General features: G+C 36.1%; 1 protein-coding gene across 2 annotated transcripts in view; it reads right to left on the bottom strand.

Annotated features, from left to right (window-relative positions):
* PDK1 (pyruvate dehydrogenase kinase 1) overlaps window positions 1-13,151 on the bottom strand; it is a 33,123-nt gene that overhangs the window by 7,962 nt on the left and 12,010 nt on the right. The window contains exons 8-9 of one of the 2 annotated variants that reach the window (XM_003990864.6): window positions 12,511-12,609; window positions 1,277-1,387 (exon numbers count right to left, since the gene is read on the bottom strand). In XM_003990864.6, the coding sequence (XP_003990913.1) occupies window positions 1,277-1,387; window positions 12,511-12,609 (210 nt within the window). The remainder of the gene's footprint in view (window positions 1-1,276; window positions 1,388-12,510; window positions 12,610-13,151) is intronic. The other variant, XM_045033952.1, reaches the window with a different exon arrangement.

The following is a 13,151-nucleotide window of genomic DNA, read 5'->3' as shown; positions in this document are numbered from 1 at the left end:
TGTGTAACAAGTAAAACTGTTAGAATAAAGTCCTTCTAGGAACTTCTTAGAAAGAACCTAAAATAGATCAATCTGGTACTGTATGTCATCATGTTACTGCATAACCCCAATGCATATGTCAGAGAAGTTTTAAAGCCCAGAACAACAGCTCTTCCAGAGTTACAGGTCAGAGATTTGGCAAAGTGCTTTTCTAGGGGTTAGAGGACAAGGATGGAACCAGTTCAAAAGCCGATCATATTATATCTGAAAATAGGTAGCTGAGATCAATAAAAACTACCATCACAACAAAAATAATTTGAGCCTTTTCCAGGCTGGTGATTAGATGATCAGCCTCTAGTCTTTTTTCCGAGTCTAGAATATGAGTTCTTTCTAATTATCAGTACTTGAGGAAAAAGAAATCAACACTGAAGATTAAATCAGTGTTGGCCAAATGCTAGTAAAACCGGTAATTTAGTCTTCACATTAGACATGGTGTATCAAAACATGGTTAACCACATGAACACTACTGACACATCACTATCAAGTGAGGCAACGAGAACTGTAAAACAATACTTTGTCTTGTGCTCTTTTCTCTTAAAAAAATTTTTTTGGGGGCACCTGGGTGGCTCAGTTGGCTGAGCGTCCAATCAGCTCAGGTCATGATCTTGTGGTTTGTGAGTTCGAGCCCCATGTTGGGCTTGTGCTGACAGCTCAGAGCCTGAAGCCTGCTTTGGATTCTGTCTCCTCCTCTCTCTGCCCCTCCCATGCTCATGCTCTGTCTCTCTCTGTCTCTCAATAATAAATAAACATTAACACAAATTTTTTTAATAAATAAAAAATTAAAAACATTTTTTAATGTTTTAAAATTTACTTTTGAGAGAAAGAGACACAGAGCGAGAAGGGGAGGGGCAGACAGAGAGAGGGAGACACAGAACCCGAAGCAGTCTCCAGGCTCTGAGCTGTCAGCACAAGCCTGACGTTGGGCTCGAACTCACGAACTGTGAGATCATGACCTGAGCCGAAGTCAGACGCTCAACTGACCAAACCACCCAGGTGCCCCATGTCTTGTGCTCTTTTCAATCAAAAGAAGAAACCAGCCAAAGGCTGTTTAAATTTAGAGGAAAGTGTTTTTCTATTAGCTTCCTTTCTTCCTTAGGGGTACCCTACACAAGTGCTTACCTGATTTATTTGGTAATTTATTTGGTACTTATTTTATTTTTTTGGCAATTCACAAAAACACACTTCATTCTTTCTTTTCTTTTTCTTTTTTGTACTTCACTATTTCTTGATCACATACCAGGGGCACTGCTCGAGATGTCTCAACACGAGGCCGGGGTGCAGTTGAGTACATGTAGTTGAAGAGTCTGTCAATTTTCCTCAAAGGAACACCACCTCCTCGGTCACTCATCTACGGTGAGAAAGGATCATGCCCTATGACCAAGTCCCATAAACAGCAAAACACCAACACACAGCTGCTGGCTGGAGAATACTGCTTTTCAAAAACGAGTACCATGCAATCCAAGTTACGAGTGTAAGCAGTTTCCTCACTGGTAGACTTCATACAACTCCTCCAGTATGGACAATTCTAACACATAACAAACTCCATCACAATACAGAGTCAATGCTGTGGCTCTGTATATTTACTCAAGTCACACACAAACAGTACAGTGGGAACAGAATGGGGCATAAACTAAGTCTATCTTGGATGTAACAATAAATTTGTTAATCCTTTCTGGTGGTTTGACAATCAGATTCAAAATCCATGTACACTTTGACCCAACAGTGCTTTCCCTAGAAGTATGCAAAGTATGCATGAGGATATCCATCACAGCACTATGTAGAATAGCTAAAAGTGGATTACAATCTACAGTCCTCCGCTCTACCAACTGAGCTATCGAAGGCTCCGCTAAGTGGATTACAATCTTAATAGAGGACTATTTAAGTAAACTAATGCACATTCTAAAATAGAATACTATTGAGCCATTACATATAATGTAGAACTGTATATACTGGCATGAAGGAGGTCCACAAGACATTGTTCAGCTTCACAGAACCCCAGACAGCTTTCTGGTGAGTTTTTAAAGTATACTGGTCTTTATACTGTTCTAATGTCATTTCTCAACTCAAATCATACAGTAGGTGGAATTTAGTAATTTATTTACAGACTATTTCATTCTGTTTCCTTCATAGTTAACATGGTCTTATTTCCTATTTATAGTTTACATTCTCATCTATTACAGTTATTTTCTTTTGTCACAAAATCTAAATTGATTTTACTATCTATGACACTATACAGTTGTCATAAACAAATCTGCTTTAACATATGTGTGTATATGAATGAATGAACAAATGAATAGATAGACAGACAGAGAGATAGTGCTGAATGGTTAAAAAGTCACTAGGCTAGGGATGTCTGGCTGGCTTAGTTGGTAAAGCATCCTGACTCTTGATCTCAGGGTCGTGAGTTGGAGCCCCATGCTGGGTGCAGAGATACTTAAAAAAAGTAAAAAAAATAAAAGTAAAGACTTGGTCACAAATAAGTTTAAAAGCACGTTATTTAAAAAAAGTCAATAGGCTAGACGGCTTATAGTTGAGTTTTTATATGATCTTTAAATATCTTTACAGTATGTATATATACGACTTTCATAATAAAAGTTACATAGATATTTTAATTTTTAAAATAAAAATCTGCTTTGAAATACCATTTGATGGCTTGCCTTTGATATATCTACAATTAGAAAATTACAATATAAGGCAAAAATATATAAAGACTTTAATCAGAACCTGTATGTACACGTGCTTGAAATTGTTCTTGGCTTTGAATTCAAAGCCCAGTGATGAGATTTATTTTAGTAACATTAATAAAGAGCTCTGAGTATTTTCTGAGATCCATCAATTTGTTACTCATTCTTTAATGCTCTGCTGCACGTTTGCTGGTAACATGACTAAGAAGCGTGGGTGTTCCATAAATATCAACTAAATATATTAGAATAGATATTACGATTAAAAGGTAGACTTCAATAAATACTTCCTGGTTTTCCTTAACCTTTGGCCAGACAGATTACAGCAATCTTGTAGGAAACAAGAAGTGATTTCTAGCCAGAGGCCAGTATTAGAAAAGCAGAGAGCTGAGCATAAAGGACAGAGGTGACTTTGAGAAGTGTCATCTTATTAGAGGTGAAGGGGGTAAATTAAGCCATAGGAATGTAGTTAAAAACTGAGAAAGGTAACCCCTTTTTGTTTTGCAGCCAAAAACATAATAAACTGGAACCAGCGGGTCAAAAGAGTTTCCAAGAGAATTGTACCAAATGACATTACACCAGAGTATTTGAGTTCTGTGGAAAAGGGGATGGAGGGATTAATAGTAGAGAAGGGCAGATGGTTGGTCAGTACATATTTAAGAATGGAAGACTGACAACAAATATCTTGAGAAAGATGTGAAAATTAAAAATTTTCTGATTAAGATAATTTGAAGAAAAAAAATCTAGAATCATGGGAACAAACCTACATAAAGGAAATATCAAGAGATTATGAAAGAGATCATGGTGCAGAGTAATGTCAACAAAAAGGCTTAGAAAGAGAAGTCTGGCAATTATGTTTAAAGTTTTCTCTTTAGTGTGTGAAATCACCACATCTCAATGTCATCTAACCAAGAGTTACTATCCCTAACTTCCTGTTTCCAATAACACTGGCCTCCCTGGGCTAATTCACGTGAATTTCAGGTCCAAGGGAAATGAACCACTACTAACTTGATGACAGCTCTAAAGGAAAGAGATTTATTAACCCTAAACTCACCCAGAGCTCCTGAAGTTTCTTACTCAAGAGCTTATCAATGTCAAGTTTGTAAAATCACCAACAGGGTATGAACCAAGACATTTACATTTTAATTTAAAAGATGTGGCTGTAACATTTATGTTATTTACTGAATACAGCATAAACATCAAATCTGAAAGAGCAGCTCCATTCGAATGCTGGAAAAAAACAATTGTCTCACAGGATTCTTAGCAGAGAAAAAAGGTGAAAAATGTCAAAAATTTGAATAAGCTAAAAGAATGGGATAAAGACTATATAGGGGCGCCTGGGGGGCTCACTCAGGAACCCGCCTCTTAATTTTGGCTCAGTTCATGAGACTGAGTCACACACCGGCCTCTGCAATGACAGTGCAGAGCCTGCCTGGGATTCTCTCTCTCTCTCTGCCCCTCCCCTGCTCTCTCTCTCTCTCTCTCTCTCTCAAAATAAATAAACATTAAAAAAAAAAAAAGACTATATAAAAACTCAACTTTAAGCCATCGTGTTGACTTTTTAATACATATCATTCAGCATTATTTTTCTCTCTACATATCTGTATAAATATGCTAAAAGCAGACCTTGAGCCTGAAAATCTAGTATTAGTGATAGGGATGAAAACTCTACTGAAGAAAATTAAAGCAAGCATTTAATAGGAGTAGAGATAACAGGAGCAGGTGCAGTCAAGTGACTATGCCTAATATGGGTAGAGTTTTTAGAGACCTCTAGAACAGTCTGTTCAAGACCCTTATGAGCCTTTCTTTAAAAAAAAAAAAAAAAGTTTATTGAAATAATTCACATGCCATAAAATTCACCTACGTAGGGGCGCCTGGGTGGCGCAGTCAGTTAAGCGTCCGACTTCAGCCAGGTCACGATCTCGCGGTCCGGGAGTTCGAGCCCCGCGTCGGGCTCTGGGCTGATGGCTCAGAGCCTGGAGCCTGTTTCCGATTCTGTGTCTCCCTCTCTCTCTGCCCCTCCCCCGTTCATGCTCTGTCTCTCTCTGTCCCAAAAAATAAATAAACGTTGAAAAAAAAAATTTTTTTTTAAAAATTCACCTATGTAAAATGTAAAAGCTGAATGGTTTGTTTTTTTTTTAATTTTTTTTTTCAACGTTTATTTGTTTTTTGGGACAGAGAGAGACAGAGCATGAACGGGGGAGGGGCAGAGAGAGAGGGAGACACAGAATCCGAAACAGGCTCCAGGCTCTGAGCCATCAGCCCAGAGCCCGACGCGGGGCTCGAACTCCCGGACCGCGAGATCGTGACCTGGCTGAAGTCGGACGCTTAACCGACTGCGCCACCCAGGCGCCCCAGCTGAATGGTTTTTAATACAGTCACAGATACGTACAACCATCACCACAAATTTTAGATCATTTTCATTACTTCAAAAAGAAATCCTGGACTCTTTACTGATCACACTCCTAAGAAAACACTAGTCTATTTCTTGTCTTTATACATTTGCCCACTTTGGACATTTCACATATATAGAATTGTATGTGTTTTTTGTGATTGGTTTCTTTTACTTAGTGTCATCTTTCCAGTGTTGTAGCAGCCATGTTGTAGCAGATACCAATACTTCATTCCTTTTATGGCCCAATAATATTCCATTATGTGGCTATATCACATTTTGTTGATCTGTTTTTTAGTTGATGGACATCTGGGCCATTTCCAGTTTTTGGCTATTATGAATAATGCTGCTCTGAACCTTCTTGTATAAGTTTTAGCTTGAGTATCTGTTCTCAGTCCTTTGGCGTATATACCTAGGAATGGAACTGCCAGGTCATTATAAAGCTTTCTTTACACCAAAGAGACAGATTCCCCAAACAGAGCCTGTCCACCAGCACAGGACAAATCTCTGCTAAGTGTCTAAGACCTCAGTGAATCTTGATCTATGCTGTGATGGATGACCACAAGTGAAAGAAAACAGCTACAGACCAACATGTAAAAACACATGAAAGAGAAACAGAAAAAGGTATGAGAAAGACGATACTGTAGCACAACTGAGGCCCCAAAGCAGAAGACATGTGGGACTTACTTTGAATCAAGTAAACCTTAATGAGCAAATAGCTGACACACAACCAAAAAATAGACATACTTTAGCATCTGGGCTGAAAAAAAGTGATGCATTCCCATTACATTTTTAGCACACAGATGGTATTTGCCATATATTTATTTGTGTCTCACTCTTTTTAAATGAACAGCCAAGAGAGATAAACAGAAAAAAGAAATTCAGAGGGAAAAGTGTAGAGAGTTAAGGCATACTAATTAAAAAAATTTTTTTTAATGTTTATTTATTTTTGAAAGAGAGACAGAGACAGAGCACGAGTGGGGTAGGAGCAGAGAAAGAGGGAAACACCAAATCAGGTTCCAGGCTCTGAGCTGTCAGCATAGAGCCTGATGCAGGGCTCAAACCCATGAATAGCGAGATCATGACCTGAGCCGAAGTTGGACACTCAAGCGACTGAGCCACCCAGGCACCCGGCATACTAATTTTTTTAAAAAATACAGCTATTATTACTACCCTCAGAGTGATAATAGAAGATAAAACTGAAACAGAATGCTCTAAAAAAGGAATAATAAAAAATAAAGAGTTCCTGGAAATTTACAATAAGATCGTGGAAATGAAAATTCAATAGAAGAGTTGGAAATTCAAAGTCAAGGACATCTCACAGAGTAGAATGAAAAGTTTAAAGAGATAAAAAGCAGGAGAAAAGGATAAGGAAAATCAGAGATCAATTCATGAAGACCAGCATCCTCCAAATAAGACTAGCAAAAAGTGAAGCAGTAGGGAAGAAAGTGCCAAGGACACAATGGAAATTCTAAGGGCCCGGACCAACGAGTAAGAAAAAACCCACACCAAGTCACATCATTATGAAATTTCAGAACAGAGCTGAAGAAAAGATCTTCAAAGCTTCAGTTAAAACAAACAAAACAATAAAGCCTGACATCTAAAACTGGGCCTGTATGAAGGAACAGGAAATGGAATAAGCAAAAGTCTTCTCAAAAAGAATAGCAAGAGGGACATCAGCAAAAATTGTAGAAAAAGGAGTCTCTCATCCATGAAAGCACCAAGAAAAAGGCAAATACTGTCAGAATCAAATTTGTTCAGAACTCCAGAAATTAACCAAGGGTTTGCAGCAATTTAGGGAACACTTAGGCAAAACAAAACCGGTGGACTCTGTGGTGTTTTAACTTGGCTTATTCCCGCCCCCATCTCCACTCCCATCAGTAACATGCAATCAGAGTGAAACTGGCATCCTGGCAGCCACTGGGAAGGCTATCTTTCTTTGGCCTGATTTTGAGCTCCCCAGTGCAAAATGTCTTGTATACATCCACCCCTGATCCTCAGAAATATGTCAAAAACAATTAGAGATAATTGATTAAGCTGAAGTTTGCCTAAAGCAGTGTACAACAGTTAAGGCAAACAATAAATTAACTAAAAACCTTAATAGGAAAAGCTAGGGAATGAGATGTCTTTAGGGGCTTACAAAAGCTCAGGGATATCCTGGGAATCTAGAAGGTCATGCTTATGTGCAGGGCTATGTTCACGTTCAGGAAAGGTTTCATCTCTGACTGACCTTGAGGTTCTGTATAAGCAGGACCTAAAGGTTAATTTGAAGTTGTCAACTGCTGGGTTGAGTGTCGAAAGTGTGCCCCAATATACACACAGAGCCCCTTTACAAAGAGTGGAAGACAGCAGGTATTTAAGGAACTCTCAGTCCAATCATAAGTTGATCACTAAGCTAACCAAGTATATGTGGCCATACACATTACAGAATAAAGACTTTACAGAAATAGTTTAAACAGTCACTAAACAAACAAAACAACCCATCTTTGGGAGAGGGTAAGTATGTGATCTTCAGAGTTGTCACATTATGTTATTTTGAATGTCTAATTTTCAATAGAAATTACAAGAGATGCAAAGAAAAATGTATGGCCCATGCACAGGGGAAAAAACGGAATCAAGAGACACTATATCTGAGGAAACTAATGACTTTAAGTCAGCTATTTTAAATATTTTGAAAGAACTAAAGGAAACCATTTTAAAAGTACTGAAGTTAGAGGATGATATCTCCCCAAATAGAGAACAGCAATAAAAAATATATATAAATTATATAAGAGAACCAAACTGAAATTCAAGTGTTGAGAAGTATATTATAACTGAAATGAAAAATTCACAAGAGCTCAATAGCAGACTTGAACATGTGGAAAAAAGAATCAGTGATAGTGAAGATAACTCAATTGAAATTATCCAGTCTGAGAAACAGAAAGAAAAAAAAAATAAAGAAAAATGAAAAAAAAAAAAAAAAGAAGAAGAAGAAAAAAAAAATGTGTCAGAGACCAGAGACCTGTGTGACCCTATCAAGTGTACCAAGATGTACCGGAAATCCCAGCAGAAGAGGAGATGGAAGAGGGGGCAGAAAGAACATCTTAAGAAATGAAGGCAAAATACTTCCCAATTTTGATTAAAATGATGATTTTCATCAAGGTGCCTGGGTGGCTCAGTCGGTTGAGCGTCCAACTCTTGATTTTGGCTCAGGTCATGGTCTCATGGTTTGTGGGATCGAGCCCCACAACAGGCTTTGCACTGTCAACATGGAGCTTGCTTGGGATTCTCTCTCTCCTTCTCTCTCTGTCCCTACCCACTCATGCTTTTGCTCTCTCACTCTCTGAAAGTAAATAAACTTAAAAAAAAAAAAAGATGATGTTCATCAAATGCCAAGTATAATGAACTCAAATAGATCCATACCTGGACAAATCATAATAAAACTGTCAAAAACCAAGAAGAATCTTGAAAGCAGCAAGAGAAGTGATTCATCACATACAAAAGATCCTAAAAAGATTAACAACTGATTTCTCATCAGAAACTGGGGAGACCAGAGGCAGTAGGATTAACATATTTAAAGTGCTGAAAAAAAAGTATTAACCAAAAAATCCTATATTTAGCTAAACTGTTCTTCAGAAATGAAAGAGAAATTAGGACATTCTCAAGTAAGCAAAAACTGAGAGAGTTCATCACTGGTAGACCTGCTCTATAAAGAAATACTAAAGAGATTCCTTTAGCCTGAAATGAAAGAACATTAGACAATAACTAAAATCCACATGAAGAAATAAAGAGCATCAGGAAAAAGAATTACATAGGTAAATATAAAAGATAGTATGTGTGTATTTTTTGCGTGTAACTGTTTTCTCCTACCTTATTTAAAAGACAATTTCAGAAAGGAATAATTATAAATCTGTGTAGATGAACACACAATGTATAAAAATGTATGTTTTATGACAATAACAGTACAGAGGATGGGGAGGGGGAAGGAATGGACCTATACAGGAACAAAGTATGTCTATACTATTGAAATGAAGTTGGTATTAATCTGAATTGAATCTGAATTGTTATAAATAAATCACTATATTAATTGTCATCCTGGGACAACACCAAGAAAATAACTCAAAGAAATATAAAAAGAAACAAGAAGGAAATTAAAATGGTACACCAGAAAGTATCATTTGAACAAAAAAAGGCATCAGTAATACAGAAATAAAAAATCAAAGAGACATAAGATGTATACAAAACAAATGACAAAATGGCAAACATAAATTCCATATTAACAATAATTATGTTAAATGTAACTGACTTGAACACTCCAATTAAAAGATGGACACTGGCTGGCTGGATTAAAAAAAAAGCATAATCTAACCATATGTTGTCTAGAAGAGACACACTTTAGATTCAAAGACACAAATAGGCTAAAAGGAAAATCTTGGAAAAAGATACGCTACAGAAACAGAAACCAAAAGAAAGCTGGAGTGGTTATACTAATATCAGATAAAAATACACTTTAAGACAAAAATTATTATCAGAGACCAAGATGGACATTTTACAATGATAAAAGATGAATACATCAAGAAGATATAAAATCATAAACATATATACACTTAACCTCAGAGCTCCAAAATGCATAAAGCAGAAACTGACAGAATTGAAAGGAGAAATAGACAAGTCAACCATAGTAGTTGGAGACTTTAATACCCCACTTTCAATAACAGATATGACAACTAGATAGCGGATCAACAAGAAAATAGAAGATTTGAGTAACATTATAAACCAATTAGGCCTAACAACTATCTATAGAACACTCTATCCAACAATAGCAGAATACACATTTTCTCAAAAGTACACATGAAACACTTCCCAGGATAGACAATGTTAGCCATAAAACAAGTCTCAATAAATGTTAAAGGACTGAAATCATACAAACTGTATTTCTAACCACAACGGAATGAAATTAGATGTCAATAACAGAACAACATGTGGGAATTAACAAATATATATAAATTAAACAACATACTCCTACAGAAACAATGGGTCAAAGAAGAAATCACAAGAGAAATTAGAAAATACTTTGAGATGAATAAAAATGAAAACACACCATAAAAAACTTATGGGATATTGGGTGCCTGGGTGGCTAGTTGGTTAAGCCATCTGACTTCAGCTCAGATCATGATCTCACAGTTTGTGAGTTTGAGCCCCATGTCAGGCTCTGTGCTGACAGCTCAGAGCCTGGAGCCTGCTTCAGATCCTGTGTCTCCCTTTCTCTCTGCACCCCTCCCCTGCTCGTGCTCTCTCTCTCTCTGCCTTTCAAAAATGAATAAATGTTAAAAAAATAAAATAAAACAAAAAACTTATGGGATAGAAAGAAAGCAGTACTTAGAGGAAAATGTATAGCTATAAAAGGTCTCAAATCAATAACCTAAAATCCACCTTAAGAAATTAAAAAAAAGCAAACACAAAACAAAACAAAACAAAAAAAACAAAAAAGAACTAAAAAAAAGCAAAATAACTCAAAAGCAAGGAAAAGAAAGAAATAACAAACATGAGAGTAGAAATTAATGAAATAACGTATAGAAAAACAATGGCAAAAACTCAACAAAAGTTTTGGTTTTTTTTTGGAAAGATTAACAAAATTGACAAGCTTTTAGCAAGACTGACCAAGAAAAAAGGGAGAACTCAAATTGATGAAGTCAAGAATGAAAGTGGGGACATTACTACCAATCCTACAAAAATAAAAAGGATTATGAGGAAATACTATGAATAATTCTATGCCAACAAATTAAACAACCTAGGTGAAATGGACAAATTCTTAGAAAGGCCTAAAGTATCGAAACTACCTCGGGAAGAAATACGGAATCTGAATAGACTGATAATAAATAAAGAGATTGAACGAGTTATCAAAGTCTTCTCACAACACAAACCCAGATGTCCATCAACTTGATGAATGGATAAAAAAAAATGGATAACAGTATTATTCAACCACAAAAAGGAATGAAGAAACAATACATGCTATAACATTACAGTAAGTGGCAGAAGTCAGTCACTAAAGATCACATATTGTAATTCCATTTTTATGAAATGTCCAAAATGGGGAAATCCATTTACAGAAAGTAGATTAGTGGCTGCCAAAGACTGGGGAGTAGGAGAAGTTGGGGAGTGACTGCTAATGGGTATTGAGGTTTTTCTTGGGAGTGATGAAAATGTTCTGAAATTAGTGGTATGGTAGCACAACTTTGTATTCTAAAAACCACTGAATTATATACTTTTTAAAAAAGTAACAGTAGATGCCTTCAAAATTCATCAAGATGATTATTTTCAATCCAGAATTTCATGTATGAACTTAAAACTGGGAAAATAGCGACTAAGTCTGTGTTGGGGAGGGGAGGTGCTCTACAAGAGCTAATTCCTAAACTATCATAACAGAAAGCTAGTATTTGCTGTTGAAAATTTTTAAATTTCAGAAATAGCAATATCAGAATACTACTAAAAATACATCAATAAATCCCAGAAAAAATAACTAAAAGATTATCTCTGAGTAGTGGCCTACAAATGGCCAGGAACTAATATATTTGATTTTTATACTCTTTGCATTTATTACTTTAAAACAAAATTTAAAAGGATTATTTAAAAAAGAGCATATTCATACTCTAAGAAACTAAACTATCTAAAGAAGGCTCTCTAGGGTCAGAGAGCCTGACTTCATGTCCTGTTACATTTATTAGTCGGGTAATTAATTATGAGCTAATCACTGTGTCTTAGTTTCCTCACCTGTAAAATTGACAATAAAATTACCTGTGCTCCTATGTTAAAGAGCCGTTAACGAGAATCAAATGAAATGATATAAAAGTAGATTGAAAAATGTTACTTAAAAATGAAAAGTTATATGCTATCTATGTAACACTGCGAACACTCAAATATTTTATCAAGGTAGGGGCGCCTGGGTGGCTCAGTCGGTTAAGCATCCGACTTCAGCTCAGGTCATGATCTCGCGGTCTGTGGGTTCGAGCCCTGCGTCGGGCTCTGTGCTGACAGCTCAGAGCCTGGAGCCTGTTTCAGATTCTGTGTCTCCCTCTTTCTCTGACCCTCCCCCGTTCATGCGCGCGCTCTCTCTCTCTCTGTCTTAAAAATAAATAAATGTTAAATTCTAAAAAATATATATATTTTATCAAAGTAGATATTCATGATGACTGCTAAACTGTGTTTTCAGGATTTATTTTTACTTGCATCATCTGGATTACAGACCAGAATAGAAAGAGACTCAAGGGATAATTCCATAATCTGCCAGATAAATGAAGCAACGTGCTTATTAGCTATTAGAGATAAGATCTCTTTCTAAGAATAAATTACATCTTCAAGAAATTATGTGCATGCCTGTACATCAACGAAACAAACAAAACAATGCCAGGGAGCATTTACCTTCACAGTCAAATCCTCGTTACCCAGTGTGACGTGGACTTGAACAGGAGGGTAAACACCTTTGTCAGCATGGTGCTCCATCGTCGCTCGCATCGCGTTCTGAAATACATTAGGGTTCCGTTCAAAACACAACTTTAAAAAAGAAGAAACTAATTCTGATTTTCAAACACATAGGCACCATTTGAAATTAAAAAATTTTTAATTTTCTGGAAATATGCCAAAGTATAATTCTTATAATTATATTTAAAGAATTACTTCAAAAAATTATTGTCCATTTTGGACGACTGGTGAGATACTTTGACTTAAAGATTTCAACCAAATCCAGTTTGCACATTTTCCAAAACCAGGCATCTCAACACTTAAATAGTTTACATTAAAGCTGAAAATTCTATCCAAATATTTTTATAGTTTAGTAGATAATAACTTATTTTTTGAAAAGAGTTTTGTCTCTATTTTTAGGAATCATTTTAATTGCCATAAATTAAGGAAAAAATTTTTTCATATAGTATTCACAGCAATGGTTTTATGATGTAGAAACTAATCCAATTCATCACTAGTTTGATTTACACTGTAAATATCCCTAGTTTTGATCAGTTCCTAAAGGATACACAGTACACAATGCCAATATATTATGAGCACTA

Source organism: Felis catus, chromosome C1, assembly GCF_018350175.1.
Source record: "Felis catus isolate Fca126 chromosome C1, F.catus_Fca126_mat1.0, whole genome shotgun sequence".
NCBI classification, from domain to species: domain Eukaryota; kingdom Metazoa; phylum Chordata; class Mammalia; order Carnivora; family Felidae; genus Felis; species Felis catus.
The sequence above is the reverse complement of the archived record's forward strand: the minus strand, read 5'-3'. Positions and strand labels throughout refer to the sequence as shown.